Source organism: Haliotis rubra, unplaced genomic scaffold, assembly GCF_003918875.1.
Source record: "Haliotis rubra isolate DU_JTF1 unplaced genomic scaffold, ASM391887v1 Scf1242, whole genome shotgun sequence".
In the NCBI taxonomy this organism is placed as follows: domain Eukaryota; kingdom Metazoa; phylum Mollusca; class Gastropoda; order Lepetellida; family Haliotidae; genus Haliotis; species Haliotis rubra.
The window spans coordinates 38,705-58,099 of record NW_025765162.1 but is presented as its reverse complement, the minus strand read 5'-3'; the positions used below and the strand labels follow the sequence as shown (position 1 = coordinate 58,099).

Sequence of the window (19,395 nt, the reverse complement as noted above, 5' to 3'; positions counted from 1 at the left end):
TAGATCTTGTGTGTCTAAACTAGAAACCTTTATCTGTTCATCAGTGTATGACAATCTGCATATACTGCAATGTCTGTGATATTTTGGTGATTTCTTACTTCTATCATAGTTCTGAAATATGTAAATTTTTCCTCAATCTTATAAAAATAATTCTGAAATAGAACTCAACAGCACATTTTGTTATTATCCCCCGCCGCGCGTTTAGCGCGAAGCGGGGGATATAGTATTTGGCTCCGTCCGTCCGTCCGTACGAATTGAAATATCTTAAGAACCGTTCTCTAGATTCTTTTCATATTTGGTACCCAGGCTCATCACAGTATAAGAAAGGTCCAAGTCAGGTTTGGTGACCTTGACCTTCATTTCAAGGTAACAAGGGAACATCAACGTTTTACCTGCATGTTAAGCTATCTTCATATCATGGTGGAACTCGTGACCTTCATATGTTATCTGACCTCGCTTTTGTTCGGTCAGATACCATAGGAAGGACACTCATGTAGGAATGAGACCTCGTGTAGTATTCTCTATGTATCCCACTGAGTGAACATCTAGATGTCTGTGGGAAAGGAAACGATATTAAATTTAAATATTTCCTTTTATCAAGTTCAAAATTCGGACAAAGTAAAACGAATTTTAAAAGAACACTACTAAGATAAGTTCAAACCAATGCTAAACCATTGCAAGCTGTGACCTTGTCGCTCTAGAATGTTGTCCCTATTGTGACGTCACAATGTATGTTTTGTTATCAATCTTTATTCAGAACTGAAGGCCACAGGCCCATAGTACAGGTATATACAAAGTTCAAAAGCAGAGTGGGTTTCTCTTCAATATCGCATGGTATATGAACAAAGCAATATTTTCAATGAATATACGATTAGAAGTTGACAACAGTTGGATAAATTTATGTTTTGACGGTTGTTTCGTAAAGTAACTGGGTATATATTTGCTTCTAATGTTTCTATAAGATTAAAAATTAGCAGAAGATGGTATTCATCTGCCAAGACATTCATTTTACAGTATCTGCACACAGTAGATTTCTTATGAAGTTTTCCCTTATAACAACTTAAATCATAATAAACGGAACGAAACTGTGATAAGGCTAGTCTTACTTTCTTGATATTGATACAACGTACATATGGTTCACACAAGAAGTCTTCTTTTAACAGGGAATAAGTAAATGTACAGGGACTATTTTGGAGTTTTGCATGCCACTCCTGTATAAAGCAATCTTTGCTTCTTCTTACAAGTAAATTTAAGAATTGGTGCTTATTTCCAACTCCCTGCCATATCCACGCATAACCTAGTCCAAATCTAAATAAAACTGTTTTTACATGTGTAGCCCAATTAAACCTATTACGCTCGGCGCTTGCGTTTAAATCTAGATTTCATAACATTTTGTAAGCTTTAAATGGATAGCGTGAAGAGGGCATGGAGAGGAGCTTTAGCCAGTAAGCAATACAGCGTTTTAGAGTGTACACATGAATAGGATATCTACCAGTTTCTCCAAGGACAATTGTATTTGGTGTAGACATTCGCACACCAAGGAATCGTTTACATGCATAAAGCAATACCCTTTCCAGACAATCATGTTTGTGAAACCCCCCTAATTCTGACCCATACAATAATATGGGTAGTATCTTACAGTCGAATATTTTGAAATAGACATCATATGACAAGTCTTTAAAGCTACAAAGGCATTTTGTAATAGACACTAAAGCTTTCTTTGCCTTAAGTGAAATGTTTTTGGCAGAGAGGGACCAATTTAGAGTTATATTAAATGATACTCCAAGGCACTGGTACGATGTAACAGCTTCAAACATAGCTGATTTATATGTCAATTTTTCTGATTTTGATAGTTTAGGTCCTTTTTTAAAAATCATAATTTTAGTTTTATCAAGGTTAACATTTAAGGACCATTTATTACAGTAGGTTTCTAAAGCATTAATTTGCCTCTGTAGACCAATTACTGACTCTGAGAAAAACACCACATCATCGGCAAACATCAAAATAAATATTTCAATAAGATCTGGATATAATTAGACGCCAGTGGAACATGAATGGTTAATCTCAGACACTAGATCGTTGATAAAAAACGAAAATAGGAAAGCTTAGGACACAACCTTGCCTAACACCAACATGACAGTCAAATACGTCTGTAAGAACATTGTTATTTGTGCGGACACAGGCTTTAACATTTTCATAAATGCTTTTTAATGTATATGTATATATATGTAATGACGTCATACTGTAACTGCTACAATCTCCCTGAAGAGTAAGGAACGAAACACATTGGAGAAAAAGGCATTCTGTTTTTATTTAGCTATGTGATATTTATGACTGAACACCTGTACTATTTTGGACATTTTGTGCGTATATATATATATATATATATATATATATATATATATATATATATATATATATACTTTAAATATATAACACGCTAACTTGTGAATTGACGACGCCTAAACATGCGTAGGAGTATAGCGGCTACTTGTTTAATAAGGGGTGTATAGGGTATATTGCCGTGACAGCGTTCCACAAGCCATATCTGATATCCTTATATATCCTGCATGGTGTAATGTTTATTCGGATATCAGATATGACTTGTGGAACGCTGTCACGGCAATATACCCTGTACACCCCTGTTGACCAGGCCACTCTCATTATGCAAGATAGCCAGTTTATTAAACAAGCAGCCGCTTTACTCCTACGCATGTTCAGGCATCGTCAATTCACAAATTAGCCTACCTCTTCACTATTTAACTTCACCTATTTGTCCTTATTTTAACCTCAGGGACCAATTTCGCATTCCCAGTAATATTACACTATTTTAATAGCTGATTGTAATTTATTATCTAATTTCAACTTTTGTCTCTAAATGCAATGTAGTGCCTCATAGGCCGTATTGCCCGGATGTTGTACTCAATTTTATGTCTATATTTTATTATGCCTTTTATGATGTACAACTTGTTACACTTTAATAAACAACTTTCTTCTTCTTCTATAAATATACACACAGGGGTATTCTAAACACAAAATTGATAATTGCAATTTTTATGCCTTTGCAAATTGTTCACATGTTAAATTGGAATGAATCCCTGTTTGGGTTTCAAATGATCGTGGGCTGATCGTCATGTGTTGTTACAAAATTAAGTATAGTTTACCCATGTGTAACTACTTTGCGTTTGGTAACATAATATTATGTCAAGGATCAGGCGTGCATGTTCATGATCTATTACTATTACTATTACATCAACGAATGTTTATAGGCCATTGGATTATGTTTCGTCTATACAGTTGAAATCATTTAGAAGGTAGCTTGGGGCCGCCGGGTTGTCGCAAACGAACACGCTGAGGTGGAGAGTGGTTTGATATACACCAGGGTTCAAAGTACGCTGAATTTGTGCCTCAGAGGTGGAACAGAAATAGTGTCAAGGGCGTGAAGCGATTTAGAGAGCTCTTTGTTTCTGAGGTTAGGGGACTGCATGACACACATCTGTTGGGGTAGACAGAAACTGGATGCACTATGCATGCATTTAATTTGTCAAAGGATTGTTTATTTCTCCTTTCCATAAATTGAACGGATGTTATTTTTACCCAACATGATTTCAGTTAATAAGAACATTCTCTCAGCGAACTCTCGGAGTTTGATTGAAGTAACAAATCACCAAAAGATCAGACACGTTGCCATGCATGCATGTATTCATCAACTAATTGAAAGATAAACATTTCCACAGTTGACACTCATGGTTAATTAAAGGGCAGAGATTTATACAACCACAAAACGAGGCCAATTGGCCAGCTGATTTAAGAAAGTGGGCTAAGACTTATCTTGACCAGGGCCAACGTGTTATGTGATTTTAACAAATATATGATGTATGAGTATGAGGTATGATTTTTGGAAATGTGTTACATCTGCTGATCCTTCCTGTTTACTTCTCAGTCCAGCTAACCAGTCTGTATATTGATTGTCTAACGGTAAGCTGCCCTAATATATAACACCCGGGAAGATCCGGGTTAGAATTGGTCTTCAGCAACCTATGCTTTTCCGAAGAGGCGACTAACGGGATCGGGTGGTCAGGCTCACTGACTTGGTTGAAACATGTCATCGTATCCCAATTGCGTAAATCAATGCTCATGGTGTTGATCACTCGATTGTCTGGTTCAGACTCGATCATTTACAGACCGCTGCCATATAGCTAGAATATTGCTGAGTGCGGCGTAAAACTAAACTCACTCACCCTAGCATATAACATGTATAGACGGAGGTTACGCCTCAATCAACTCAACTTTAATCTAGTTTAATCTAGTCCACCCCTTTTACCGAATGTTTTATATGTGTATGTATATTGTAATATGTTTTTTATCATGCCATTTCTGCTATGTATTCGTATGAGCACGTGACACCGAAAAAAAATATTTTCTTTTTCTTCTTCTACTTCTTCTTTCTTCTATGATATCGTTTGAGCACTCCTCTAAAAGATAGCCACGTGATCATGCTTTCTCACGAATTGTAAGATTGATTCAAGGACACAGCAGCGAAAGTGAATCACCGATAATGCATTCGAGAAGAGCCGACTGGGACGGAGACTGACCCAGCAACTATATAGCTAGTAACTCGTGTCACGTAACCGACACTGCATACGCAACTACTGATAGCGTCTGCCGCTTCTCCTCTCCCAACAGAGCTCACTCCAAATAGAAACACAACCCATATCAGAACATTGGAACGGCCGCTCGGCGACACATGGCAGATTTATTCAGTTTTACAAAATCCTCATATAACCACATTCCAGCAAAATTCAGCACTTATAACAAGATAAGTACATCACGCAACATGCAATACGACATCATCATGTTCAGTATAACTAGCCCGCCACATAAACCAGAGATAACAAGTCATACATGAGAAAAAAACTCTGGAACTGTGCCCTCCCGACGGATGCCAAAGCTCTTACTAGAAAGTTTATAGTATTTGCAACATGATGCAAAATGAAACAAACATTGTCTCACCACAGGACAACAATGTCATAACAGTATTCTCAAGGCTTTGCAGCCTAGTTTGCAAAACATTGCTGCTCATAATATACTAACAGTTATAATACATTCAATGTATAACAGGATATTATAAAGGCTTCGCAGCCTGGCATGTGAATCAAACAAAGTCACAACAAATCAGTGTTATAAAGTCTCTGCAACCTAACCGTACATGGTAGAATATATGAGCAAATCAGCTCTACATACCAAACTTGGTTTACTATCCAGGAAGATAACAGGAATTAAACCTGTTTACAAAATTCATCGAGTGCACATGACTCCAGAGAGCAAACAAGGCTCACAATCACCACAATGTGCTTAATTCACAACCATCATGGTCAAATACAACCACCACCTGCAACAATAAAACAAAATATGAGATATTATGCATATGAAATATAGATATATACATATATACATGAAATTAAAGGAAATAAAAGTTAAATGATGTGAACACTGCCGTGTCTAGAGCGAGAGAGACGATATTTGAAATTCCCTCTTCATTTATACCTTAAACAGCGCCACCTGTCGGACAAAATTACCTCCCTTGGTAGATTCGCATACCACCAAGGAGAAAATAGTTTCTATCTAATTCATTTCAAGCACAACACATTCAGAACATTGGAATGGCCGCTCGGCGACACATATAGAGATTCAAAGAAAGTCAAAGGCCTAAAGAAAGTGAAACGTTTAAACGTTCTTGGAGATCATCTTTGATGTAGCCATCTTTGACATTTTCACTCCTCCATCTACCGTGTCTTTTAAACATTCTGTCCGGATCACCATTATTCGCTGCTGCCGAAGCCCCTCCACAGAACTTTTTCAATGGCACAGGGAGGTCTGTCCGCATGGAAACTTTCTTTTCCCGCAATAGCGTGCAGTACTTGAAGCTTGTGTCAATGACGGTCTGCCGGTCCTTCATTTTTACGAATTTGAGAATGATTGGTTTCGGCTGGGCTGCTGTTCTCAGGTTCGTAGTGGTCCGGGCAGACGGTGAATTGCTATAAAGTCCATGTCTTCCGCGTTAAGAATGTGAATGGACTTTACTAGTTCCAGACTCGCTGATTCTTCTTCTCGTTCGTCAGGGATTGCGGACATAAGCAGGTTAGACTTATGCATATATATCTCCTGTTCAAGTAGTTTCTTATCCATCGCTGAGAGATACTCGGCAAACTCGGATTTGAGCGTGTCGTCACGGTTGTCTTTAATTTCTGCTGAATTAAACTCAATAGTTGTAAGCATCTCCCCCATTTTCCCCTGCAGTGCGGCAATTTCACTTTTAATGTTATCGTTTATCTCTGCCGTATGTTCCTTGAACATTTGAGCTATAAACAGTTTCATGTCCTCTAGACTGGCCGGGTCTGTAATGGCGGCCGCCATGCTTGATCCAGATTTTGCACGTGAAGATGGATCGGAGTCGTTTTTCTCGTAATTTTGGCATTGTGTTGAGATTACGTCGCCAGGCTCTGTTTCGTGAGTTGTTTTGCTAGGTTCAGCCCCTTTACTCCTCGAAGACATTCGTGTAGAGGTCATTTTGGGCGGTAATTTGATGGTTTTGTTGGGAGAGAAAGTTTAGCTGACAATGTGGTGTAGCAGCGCCACCGGAAGTGAAGAAAGGGAGATAATTCAAAATTAATTCCACAATTTCAAAGTTTGACAGCAAGTATCTCAAGAACCAATTGTTCCAACACTTTCACAGATGCACAGATGCACTTTCAATGAATCTGTGAAAACGATGAAGTTTTTGGAATGATTCTGCTGTTTAATATTGGTAAAAGCTGTAAAGGTAGCTTTGGCCTCGGCAGTGAAAATGGAACTGTTGTCGGGAATCCTAGAGGTGACAGTTTTGGATCCAATGACTGTAGCACTGGCAACTTGTCCCTCATCCTTGGATCCGTCTGTGAAAATGGATCTATGGGTGTCATACTTGGAACGTAAATGGTTGTATTCCTGCTGGAACACCAAAGGATTTGTTTCGGACTTTTTTAGTGAGGGTAAGATCGACCTGTGGTTTCACCATCTGCCAGGGTGGTGAAGACAGGAGTCGATAAGGTGCTATGATATTGAGATCAATCTTAGCTGCAGCTCTGTGTGGTTGAATTCTGATTCCAAGTGGTGGAACCAGGCTTGGCAGTTTAGGAAACAGGTTTTCATAGAGATGGTTGAAAACACAATTGTATGCTGGATTGGACTGATTTGAACGTAGTTTAGTGATATATTGCAGTGAAAGTTTAATCCGGCGTTGTTCAAGGGAAGGTTTGTCAGCCTCTGCATATAGACTGTCTACCGGAGAGGTCCTAAAAGCTCCAAGGCAGAGCCTAAGGCCTTGGTGGTGGATAGAATCTAAATTTTCTAAATTGCTTTTGCAGGCTCCACCATAAACAAGGGAGCCGTAGTCCAGTTTAGAGCGAACCAAAGATCTGTACAAGTGAAGGAGTGTAGTCTGATCCCCTTCCCACTCTGTATTTGAAACGACTTTTAGTAAGTCCAGAGCCTTCAAGCACTTGATTTTCAAATATTTTATGTGTGGTAAGAATGTCAGGTGACGGTCGAGTATGAGTCCCAGGAATGTGGCCTCTTCTACTACCTTAATGGGAGTACCATCTAAAGACAGGTCTGGATCCTTGTGTGGTTTGTATTTACGACAAAAGTGAATACAATTTGTTTTGGATTTTAAACACTTAAGCCATTTTCATTGGCCCATTTTTGTATTTTGTTAAGGCAGAGTTGTAGCTGCCTTTCTATTGCGTGCATGAGTAACAATCCAGCTTTATTAATCTCCTTTGAGTTCAAACATAATATCATATAGCAACCTAATGTTATCACTGATACATCTACCTGGCATGAACCTGTTTGGTTCGTGTGGATAAGATGAGGAAGAGTTTTCATTATTCTGATAGTTAAACAAGTACTGATTATTTTATACACCGAGAAATAGGTCTCTAGTTTTTAAGGTATTTCGTATTTTTATTAGATTTGGAGATACATGTAATAACACCTCTGTTCATTGTAATGGGTAGCAAATTAGTTTCATAAACAGCGTTAATATATCTGAATACCCATATGTTTAGTTCTTTGCCCCAAAAACTTTTAAAAAAATACTATAGGAAAACCATCTAAGCCTGGACTTTTATTGTTTTCAATAGATTTAACTGCACAGGTTATTTCTTTAAGATCAAATTGTTTTTCCAGTTCTTCATTGAGCAGCTTATCAAGTTGAGGAACGGTAACAGAGTTCAGAAACTTTTTATTGTCAATATTTCACCGGATGATTTATATAAATTTTCATAATACGTTTTCTGTTCAGTAAGTTCTTCACTACCATCTAAGATTTCATCTCAATTGTCTCTAATAAACGGATTGATCAATTTAGTGGTGTAGTGTCGATTCTCAAGGTGGCCAAAATACTTGGTAGGCTTTTCCCCTTCATCATACCACTGGGTCCTAGTCCTAAACTCTTTTTCTTTGACCTGGGTTTCTTTAATACTTTCCAATTTGAGTTTATCGACTGACAGAGAGGTTAAAAGCTGTTCGAAAATTGCCTGAAAATTACTTCGTATTTCATCCCCCTTTTCCTTAATTCTGGTTTCAAGCTCTAGGGTATCCGTATTTGACTTTTGTTTGTGGTAAGTACCATAAGATATGGTTTTCCCTCTAACTTTCATAAGAAAAGTCTCTAAGAAAATGGATCACTAATGCTTAACTCTAAATCTTTGTCATCAATGCGTTTCAAATCCTCTAAATTAAGTTTGCTCTTAGTATATTCTTGTTTAGTTTCAAGAAGAATGTTTCTAACTATATCAGTATATTCATTAATTCTCAGCGGTGATGTATTGAATTTCCAGTAGCTTTTCCTCTAGACTTACATAAATAGTTGGAAAGAGTTAATGTGATAGCTGAGTGATCAGATTTGTATCCTGGGAGGAGGTCTGAGGACATAGTAAGATTTGCAATATCTCCAGAGACAAGGAAATAATCAAGTCTTGATTGTTGTCTAGGATTTTTCTTCCACCAAGTACATTTCTTGGAAAAGGGATTACGTTCTCTCCAAATATCCACCAAGTCATGCTTCTCAACGTTGTCAAGTACTTCTTTATGGGCTTTAGGATTATTGGTGGATTTATAGTTCTCAAGGTCTACTAATGGATTTTGTACCAGGTTCCAGTCGCCACATATTACCAATAATTGGTTTTCAAAGTCATCAATGTTATCGAATAACGTTTTGTAAAATGTTGGGTTAGCACTGTTGGGTCCATAAATATTGGCTAAAGTCAATTTTATACCATTAATAGTAGTGTCAGCAATTATAAAGTTACCTTGATCATCTTGCTTAAATTTATGAATCTGAGTTTCAATATTGTTATTAAATAAAATAGCAACATCCCTTGCATTTCACTTAAAAGGTGCAATAACACTTTGAAGGCCCCTTTTAATTCTCATAATAGATTCTAACTCATGGGAAATGTGAAGACAGATTTATGAGCAATTTCTTTTCCGCCAGATGTTCATAATTTCTTTCCGTTTCTGTTTTTCGGCAAGGCCCCTACAGTTAACAGAGGCTAATTTGATATTACTACTCGTTAAAATCACGTAATTGGTACATAGTTAAATGGATGTAAGTTGAGATCAGATAACCTGATATGCTGGATTTTACATTATTAGAAATGAACAAGAAAGTAAAAGAGTGTACAAAAGCAAAATTGCTACCGGATTAGTGTACCAAACCATCCGAGGATGTATAGTACTGGATGAAAATATGACCTACACAAAAGACTTAGTTGGACGATCAACCCTACACAATAATATGGTGTATGAGTGGTAATGGGATGAATTACAAATCAGCTTATATTCACAGTAACCTGTACATAAACTGGTAGACATAGACTAATTACCTGGGTGAGACAAATCTTATCACATGCACCAGAAAGGTAACACAACTTAAGTATGTTGATAAGATATATAAAAAAGGTGCGTACACTAGCTGCTTATCAAAATAGCTGATAAAAAATTGCTTGAAGACATGACCTTCACAACAGACCTAGATGTAACATCCACAAAAAGGTGTACTAGAACTTATATCTGGTAATGGGATGAGTCACCGTTCAGTTAATTCTTGCGCAACAAACCTAGATGTAAGATCAACACAGAATGGTAATAAGGCTTATTATATCTGGTAATGTGACAATTCACATATCAGCAAGATAAAAAAGTGTTCTAGTCATCGAAACCTGTACCTAAACAGACGTACACCTACAAAGAGAGACAACTCTTATCCCCTGCACCGGAAAGGTGACATAACTTATAGACATCGATAAAACAAATCAATATGGAACACGTACATGATACAAAATTGCTTGAAGATGTTACCACACCACCGACACGGTTATAAGAACAACTAAGCATCTTAAAATGGTAGATCTGGTGATAGGACGATTCATATAACAATGTGATTGACAACAATTTATAGCAGACAGGCCTACACCAACAGAATGCAAAGGTGAGACATCTTTCCACCTGCACCTAGAAGGTGGCATAAATTACATTATGATACAATGATACATTTTTTCAGTGTAGCACTCAGATTACACTGAGATGCAATAACACAAGCAGATACGAGAGTGATGAAAAAAATGACCTACACAGCAGACCTTGTTGTAGGATCAACTAAACAGGGTAATATAGCTTATATCTGGTAATGGGATGATTTACGCATGGATGCAATTGAAAAGGGCATATAGTCAGCGTAGCCCGTACATAATCAAGAGTACACACCCCGAAAACAGAGTGTGACCGGTCTTATCACGAGCACCTAAAAGGTGGCGTAATTAACTTACATTTGTAAAGTATATAAATGTGGCATTATTCATAAGCTATCAAAAAACCTGATCCAAAATATGACCTACACAACTGACCGCGTTGTACGATCGACACAACACAGCATTCTTGCCGTCCATGATATTGCCGATGTGACGTTAAATATTAACTCACTCACTCACTCTTGCCGTCCATGAAACAATAGTCCACACCAATAAAGCGCTTACGGAAAATCCACCGTGAAAAAGATACTTATCTTACCAGATTCGAAGTTCTGTAATCGGTAGAATTAAGTAAAAGCACGCACCAGATCCAAGCTTTGAGAGCTGCTGACACTTGATCGACATTACACTGAGAAGTCGTTGTCAATACACACGCGCACTGGCAAATGTTAGAGAATGTTTTCCTCAAGGCCGATACTTGTCCAGGGCGATGTCACATTCTTTCTGTACTGGAGCGTAATTTCTGCACCTCTCTCCTGTATACGGGTGTGAAAGTTATGCTTCTTTCGGAGGTCGAATGCCTTCGTCGCCAGCTTGCCACGGAACTTTTTCAATGGCACAGGGAGGTCTGTCCGTATGGAAACTTTCTTTCCCCGCAATAGCGTGCAGTACTTGAAGCTTGCGTCAATGACGGTCTGCCGGTCCTTCATTTTTACAAATTTGAGAATGATTGGTTTCGGCTGGGCTGCTGTTCTCAGGTTCGTAGTGGTCCGGGCCAGACGGTGAATTGCTGTAAAGTCCATGTCTTCCGCGTTAAGAATGTGACTGGACTTTACTAGTTCCAGACTCGCTGATTCTGCATCTCGTTCGTCAGGGATTGCGTTCATAAGCAGGTTAGACTTACACATATATATCTCTTGTTCAAGTAGTTTCTTATCCATCGCTGAGAGATACTCGGCAAACTCGGATTTGAGCGCGTTGATGTCGTCACGGTTGTCGTTAATTTCTGCTGAATTACATTCAATAGTTGTAAGTATCTCCCCCATTTCCCCCTGCAGTGCGGCAATTTCACTTTTAATGTTATCGTTTATCTCTGCCGTATGTTCCTTGAACATTTGAGCTATAAACAGTTTCATGTCCTCGAGACAGACCGGGTCTGTAACGGCGGCCGCCATGCTTGATCCAGATTTCGCACGTGAAGAGTCGTTTTTCTCGTTATTTTGGCATAGTGTTGAGATTACGTCGCCAGTCTCTGTTTCGTGAGTTATGTTGCTAGGCTCAGCCCCTTTACTCCTCGAAGACATTCGTGTAGAGGTCATTTTGGGCGGTAATTTGAAGGTTTTGTTGGGAGAGAAAGTTTAGCTGACAATGTGGTGTAGCAGCGCCATCGGAAGTGAAGAAAAGGGAGATAATTCAAAATTAATTCCACAATTTCAAAGTTTGACAGCAAATATCTCAAGAACCAATTGTTCCAACACTTCCAAATCTCTTGTACAGATGCACAATCGAATTCCCAACAATTTGGCCTGGACGGGTCAAGTCGCTAAATTGTACCGTTTGGCAGTCATTTTTGTTTTCTGTGTTTGGCCATGTTTTTCAGCAGTTTTCTGAGTAGTTTGCACAAAAAAGTGCCAGTATGGTAGATGAAGTCTTGGTCATTTCCAAAACACTAATTGTTTTGACCCTAGACCCAAGAACAACTGAGATGCAGCCTTTTAAAGAGGGAACTATTTCTTCTCCAGAACTTCTTTAAAACAAAGGGACATGATCACTTCGACCCCGGCTGTATTTGGAAAATCCGCTCGCCTGTCAGAAACGTGTTCTGGGTCCGTTTTGGACGATTTCTAGCCCTCGAATACAATTCAAACACCCATTACTCTCAAACCAACCGTCCAATTTCGACCAAAATGTACCTGTACTAGTGGGCTATTAGTGTCGATTATAACTACTGATTGCAGTAATCTATCTCCAAAGACTAGCAGTGAAATGATTTATATTAACTAAAACCATTACAACTTTCATCAGTTATGTGACAGACACAATAGGCTAGATAGAACTAAAGCCGAGAAGCCCTCATCGTTGCCTGCAACTATATTCTCTGATTGTTTTCATATTGCCCCTTCCTTGAAGCATTTACACCAAAGTAACACAAGCACTAACAAACGGGAATATATTTGACAGGCTATCACCTCATCAGAATAGAAATTCCATTGTTTGAGCACATCTTTAACATATGTTTTAACATAGAATATACATAACTAGAATACCATAGGATTCCCTTGCAGATACATTTGTACAATTTACATCTGTTACATATATTCTGTTTAATCTTAATTTCATGTCAAAATTATTTTTCTATATTCGTACCTATAAGGATACATAAATGTTGTGTCCTGTAACTGATAATCTGTTTCGAATAAAAAAAATGTTAAGCTTATTCTGGATCATAAAGTTTGCATGCACAATCCAAAGGGCGTGGTCGCCGTATTAATCTTTTCAACCATTGGTTAATATTAAGGGTGGCTTTCAACGTTCATATTAGGGTAAAATTCTATGTTTGTCACAAAGGTACATTTCCTTTTAAAATGTCCTCAATTACGGTGATGCTATTCCTATAATACTTCTAGGTGATTTCAGTTCGAGGGTGGGCTCGAACGATGATTATTTTGTTGGAAGATGATAGTGATTTGAACTTCTTACCATGATCAGATTTGTATCTTCCCGACAGTTTCAGTGAGACTAGAGTAACACAAGACACTACAGTAAATATGTATGGCCTGGCTCTTCTAGAAGTGTGCAAGGTATGGGGTATACATACAGTTAACGGTAGGAAAAAAGGCGATGAAACTGGGTCTATTACATGTATTACACACAATGGTTCAAGTCTTGTTGATTTTATATTGGCGTCGACCAGTAGTTTTTACTTGATTAAGGATATGTTTGTGAACTCGCGGTCAGACTCTGACCACCTGCCTCTATCATGCATTGTACAGGTATGAGTCGAAAACTGTGGTGATAACTCGCTAGTAGCCAGTGTTCGTCATGTAGAGTGTGAAAAACTCGTAAAGTTCAGGTGGAATAATGGTGGTTTAGACAAGTTCAATGAGTCTGTAGCGTCTAGTACAGCGAGTTGTATATTAGATGAGTTTCTTGATCTCGTCTATTCTGATATCAATGGTGCCACCGAGAAACTTGTTGAGTTTCTTCACCATGTGGGAAGTCACTTTCAATGTCGTGATGTTCAGAGCCCGAAATCCAAGAATATTCAACCTAAATGGTTTGATGAAGAATGTGATAGTTCAAAAAATTATAAGTTCTACTGGCTTAATATGTCCCAAATGCAGATCAAATGAAAATCTAAACAGATACATTGAAGCAAAGAGACACTTTCGCCTCTTATGCAGAAATAAAAGTAGAATGTTTAACGGTGGTATTGCTGATGAGATTCAGAGTGATATAAGTGGTGACTGTAAGAAGTTCTGGCATAAGATAAAATCTCTACTGAGCAATTGTAATGAAATTAACACAATTACGGCAGATAAGTGGGTGACATATTTTAAGAGCCTGTTAAACCCGACGTGTGGGGAAACAAATGTTGAGTTCAATCAGAATGTTGACGCATTTTTGACACAGCATGATTACTGTGCGGACTGTAACATAAAAAAGCTTTCATATGCTCTTATCTCCAAAGGTATACATGGGAAAATAATACGAATCCTCAAAAACATGTATGATAAGGTATCTGCTTGTGTAAAAATATCTAGTGTACGAACAGAAGTATTCTCGACACCATCTGGACTACGACAAGGAGGTATTCTCAGTCCTGTTCTGTTCATTTTCTTTATCAACGAATTAGTGGAAGAAATGAATGCATGTGGCCTACGTGGAATATTTGTAAAAAATAGTATGAATGATATACTTTTATTGTTATTCGCAGATGACGTCACTCTCATTGAGGACACAGTAATAGGTTTAAAAAACAACTGGATACATTAAAATCATTTTGTATCAAATGGGGTCTAGAAGTTAACTTAGATAAATCCTGCATTATTGTTTTCAGGAATGGTTGCTATCTTCGAAATAACGAAAAATGGCTTTATGATGGTACAAACATGTATGTTTTATCTCATTATAAATATCTTGGCATTGTTTTCCCATCAAAATTGTACTGGTCTAAATCATGTAAAACATTAGCTTTACAAGCCAGGAAGGCTTCATTTTCGATATTTTCTCTCATCAAAATCTATCAAAATATCTCTTTGAATGTTGCATCTACTATTGTACTCGGTGAAACAGGTAGAAGCCATCTTTGTGTACAGTATTTCACCCATTGTATAAAGTACTGGTGTAGACTCCTGAATATGGAAAGTTATAGTATTCCAAAGGCATGTTATTAAATGTTAAAAACATACGACGACAATGGTGGTCGCAACTGGGTATCCCATGTACGTTTAGTTTTATTTCACTCTGGATTTTCTTTTGTGTGGTTATCGCAAGATGGTGGCGATGTAACAAGTTATATAAGTGTTTTTAAACAGAAATGTAAAGATATAGATATACAGAATTGGTATGCAAAAATCACTTCTTCATCATTCTTAAATCATTACTCGTCATATAAATCTGTACTTGAACCGGAAAAATATATATCAGATTTTTGCTATGATAAAGATCTCTTACGAGATTTATTTAAATTCAGATGCATGAGTCATAAACTTAAAATTCAACACAACCGTTATAATAAGGTACATGCTGATTCCATTAAATGTGATAAATGTAATTGTAATTTGATACAATATGAGTAACATTTCTTACTCGTAGGTCCATTTTATTCACAACAACGCTCTTTGTACATTCCGGATTTTTATATTATATCTCTAACCAGATCAAAGCTTACTCAGCTGCTTGCAGCAAAGAATGTAAAACTCCTAAAAAATATTGCAATTTATCTTAAACTATATTTACTTGTATAAATTGTAAACTGTTCGCCTGACCATGTGCTATATTTTGCTTATTGAATTGTACTTTTGGTCATGTGGACATAAATACTGAATAAAGCGCTTCTTTTTCTTCTTCAATTTCACAGTACTTAGACTGACTGAAGGCGTGACCAATTTCTTACACCCATGCTGAACTACTCAAGAAGGGAGGGACATATTCACCGAAGTTTTTAACACCCAGATTTGTGAGTGAAGATCCATCGTACAGAGTTTTTTTAAAAACATTTTTAAAACTCGGAATAACTATTTTACGTTTGATATTCATTTTGCCCTGAAATACGTTATATTTTAATAAACTGAGTTACTCTGCTACCTGAACATGTATTCCTACCTTCTTGTAAATTTAATGAATGCTTATCAGCTGCCACCGAATCCACACCGGAAGCTTACAAGTTTTAAAAAAAATCTTCAAAATATCATTTATACAGGTTTTCGTTATCGTTTCGTTATGTCTAAGTTCCGATTTATCCATGGTTTTAGTTTGTGAGACAGTCTTCATAGATTGCTCCATCTGAAAGAAAGGGGAATCGTCTTAGAATATATGTGATGTGCTTTGTATCTTTAGCGTACTTTGTATCCCTGCGTATGAAAAAGAAGATAGCGTATAACGCTTCCTTGATGACACACACAAAAGCAACCTAAATGATCACCTGGACAAAGTAGGTACATCGGGCAGCAAATTTGATATTTTCCTGCAAAATTTGTCGACCATGTACATTTCTGTAACTGCATGGAATGGTGTAAACATGATGAAAATACTTTGTGCATTCACGATGTGTGACTCAATTTTCAATTGTCATAAACGGAGTTCACCTTCGATCTCGACTGTAAGTGAAAGGTTGTGACATTTGGAGATCAAGACTGGATCGGTAGGAATACGGATGGATACATAAAGACCTCCTGAAGGTTGAGGTCATGTCGCTTGTTAAACGTTCTTCAGGATATTATTGAATCGCGTCTCTTTACTTTTCTTTGTCACTTGGGTAAATAAGTGAATGCGCATGAGCTACTTGACCAATTTGTGAACAATTTCCAATCACCAACATCTGAAGCTTAATTTAAACTATGTTTAAATCTAGCTTATAACTTGTATAAATCCTGTGAAAACATGCCTTGCAGCAACAATAGACATAGATTTCCCAAGTCCGTATCTCGGTAGAGTTATATATCAACACATTCATGTATTTGTTATGGACAAACTTTCATCGGTAGTGTACCTAGGCGCATTCGGTCAAGGAAGTCTCACAAAGTACCGAAAAGACACTTAGAGAATCATATCTCAACATATTCATTTCAGTAAAGCTTCTAAAGTTTATACACATGTATTAGATATTTGTCGAAACAACTTTCACAATAATTTCTGGGAATACCGTAAGGTGCTAGGCACATGCAGGAAATACATACCTTTTGACTGAGACGTACACGTCCCCTGTGTGGTGTCGTTCCTGATGATTCCATATTCATGTGGGACACTCGCTCCACGTTGCAATGTTGTATAGGGCCGTTCATCAAGCACTTCTGCAAAATAACGGTTCATACTGACATACTTGTACTGTATTTGATAAATAACTACTGAGCAAAGGCTGTATAATATGCATTAATTATTTATTTCTAATGAAGAACATTCTATAGCAAGACTGGCTTATCATAATAGGGCCACATATATGGTGCTGAATTCCACAGAGCACGGGCATGCTCTAAGCGCATAAAACATAATGGACATTATTACTTCGGATAGCCCTGTGAGGAGCCATGACTTATACAGCTGGGTACGCAATAACTGCTGCGTTAACAGATGTAATTTGGAACAAACTCGCATGCCTAAGGTGAGACCAAATGTGGCACATGTGCTTCGTTGTGGACTGAAGCGCATGCCCGAGACGCTAACACATTATTATCCCGGTTAATGCTAACAGATATATCACTTGTCCCACAGGGTACCCATTCTCTGCTTAACTGATTTGGGACCTGAGCTCTTTACACACGGCCATACACCGCCATTTCCATAAAACCTTTCGTTATCACACACATGACCTGATAAAAACTATCAGTTAAAGGTAAAGTGTAGCATTCTACTTGAAACTGCTAAAAATATGGTGAAAGAGTCTCCTTAAACCATCTTGATTTCACTTCATGTGCAGTATACTCTAGACCTGAGAAAAGAAATGATGAAATATTTTGTTTGTACTGTGCCTTTCCATTAATACATGGAATGGTGTAAAATTAATGAATAACCTTTGCGCATTCATATGATGTATGACGCCGTTTCCAATCGTTGTAAATGGAGTTCATCTTCTATCTCGACTGTAAGTCAGAAGTTGTGACATTTGGACATCAAGGCTGGATCAGTAGGAATACGGATCGATACATAAAGTCCTGCCTCTTCTTAAACGGGCTTCAGGATATTATTGAGTCCCTCTGAAGCTTAAAGCGTATATTGAAACTAAATGAGGCGGTTTCATGGGTCTCGTTAATTTTCTTTTTCACATGGGTAAATGACTTGAAGCGCATTAGCTACTTGACCATTTTGTGAACGATATCCAATCACCGATATATCTGATGCTTAATTGATACCATGTTTAAATCTAGTTTACAACTTGTATAAATCGCGTGAAAACATGCTTTGCAGAAAAAATAAACATAGATTTCCCAAGTCTGTATCTCAGCAGGGTTTTATATCAACACATTCATGTAATTGTTATAGTCAAGGTAGAAATTCTTTTCCCTAATGAGGACTTCACAAATTATCAAAGAATGAGATTCATCGTCAAGAAAAAAACTTTACTTAACAAGCATGCATCTTCTTTGAACATTTGTTGACATTTGATGGAAGACACTTCAAATTTGACGCATCAGTAACAAAATAAATGTTGAATGCCATTCCAAATTGTATTTTGTACAATAGTTCTCACGTGTTTTCTTTACTTGCAGACTCCTGGCTTTGTGTTTGCGAAGGGTACCAGCGGTGGGGCAGGATACACTCACCTGCTTTCATCACAATTTGAAGTGATTCATAAACCCATGCTCATGGTATAGCCGAAACCGTACAACAGACACGTATTATAGAGATTCCATATAGTTATGGGGAGAATATTGTCTCTCATATTAAAATAAATGTGTCTTCGCAAATGTCAGAGAATATCAGCTGTATTTACAAGGCGCTCAAGTGAATATGGACACTGAAATTTTCTCAGGTCGCTTGCAAAGTTGTGTACATGTGTTTAACATTATATTCGCTGGGTTCCATATTTGATTCATTTTAAAGGATTTCTGTTTGTCTGTTTTATTTCTAAGTCCAGTGAAAATGGACACTGAAAGTTTCTTACGTCGTTTGCAAAGTTGTGTAGACGTGTTCACACTCTTTAACATTGTATTAAACTCACTCACTCACTCACTTTAACATTATATTCACTGGGTTTCTTATTGGATTCATTTATTCCTTGTTAGAATTGGTCTTTAGCAACCCATGCATGTCTTAGTAAGAGACGACTAATTGGATCGAGTGATCAGCCTCACTGACTTTGTTGACACATGTCATTCTATCCCAATTGTCCCAGATCTCAGATCAATGTTCATGCTGTTGATCACTGCATTGTCTGGTCCGG

General features: G+C 37.6%; 1 protein-coding gene across 13 annotated transcripts in view; it reads right to left on the bottom strand.

Moving 5' to 3' along the window:
- Positions 1–4,719: 4,719 nt before the first annotated feature.
- The window catches only part of LOC124266263 (carcinoembryonic antigen-related cell adhesion molecule 5-like), a 50,029-nt gene continuing 35,353 nt past the window's right edge, over positions 4,720–19,395 (bottom strand). For 6 of the 13 annotated variants that reach the window (XR_006895701.1, XM_046701082.1, XM_046701076.1 and 3 more), the window contains 2 exons: positions 17,195–17,308; positions 16,009–16,301 (listed from right to left, as the gene is read on the bottom strand). Coding sequence is in view for 9 of the 13 variants with exons in the window: in XM_046701082.1 (XP_046557038.1) it covers positions 16,134–16,301; positions 17,195–17,308 (282 nt within the window). In the remaining 4 variants the exon portion in view is untranslated. Of the gene's footprint in view, positions 5,393–16,008; positions 16,302–17,194; positions 17,309–19,395 lie in introns of those variants that run through there. The other 7 variants (XR_006895700.1, XM_046701084.1, XR_006895705.1 and 4 more) reach the window with 5 other exon arrangements.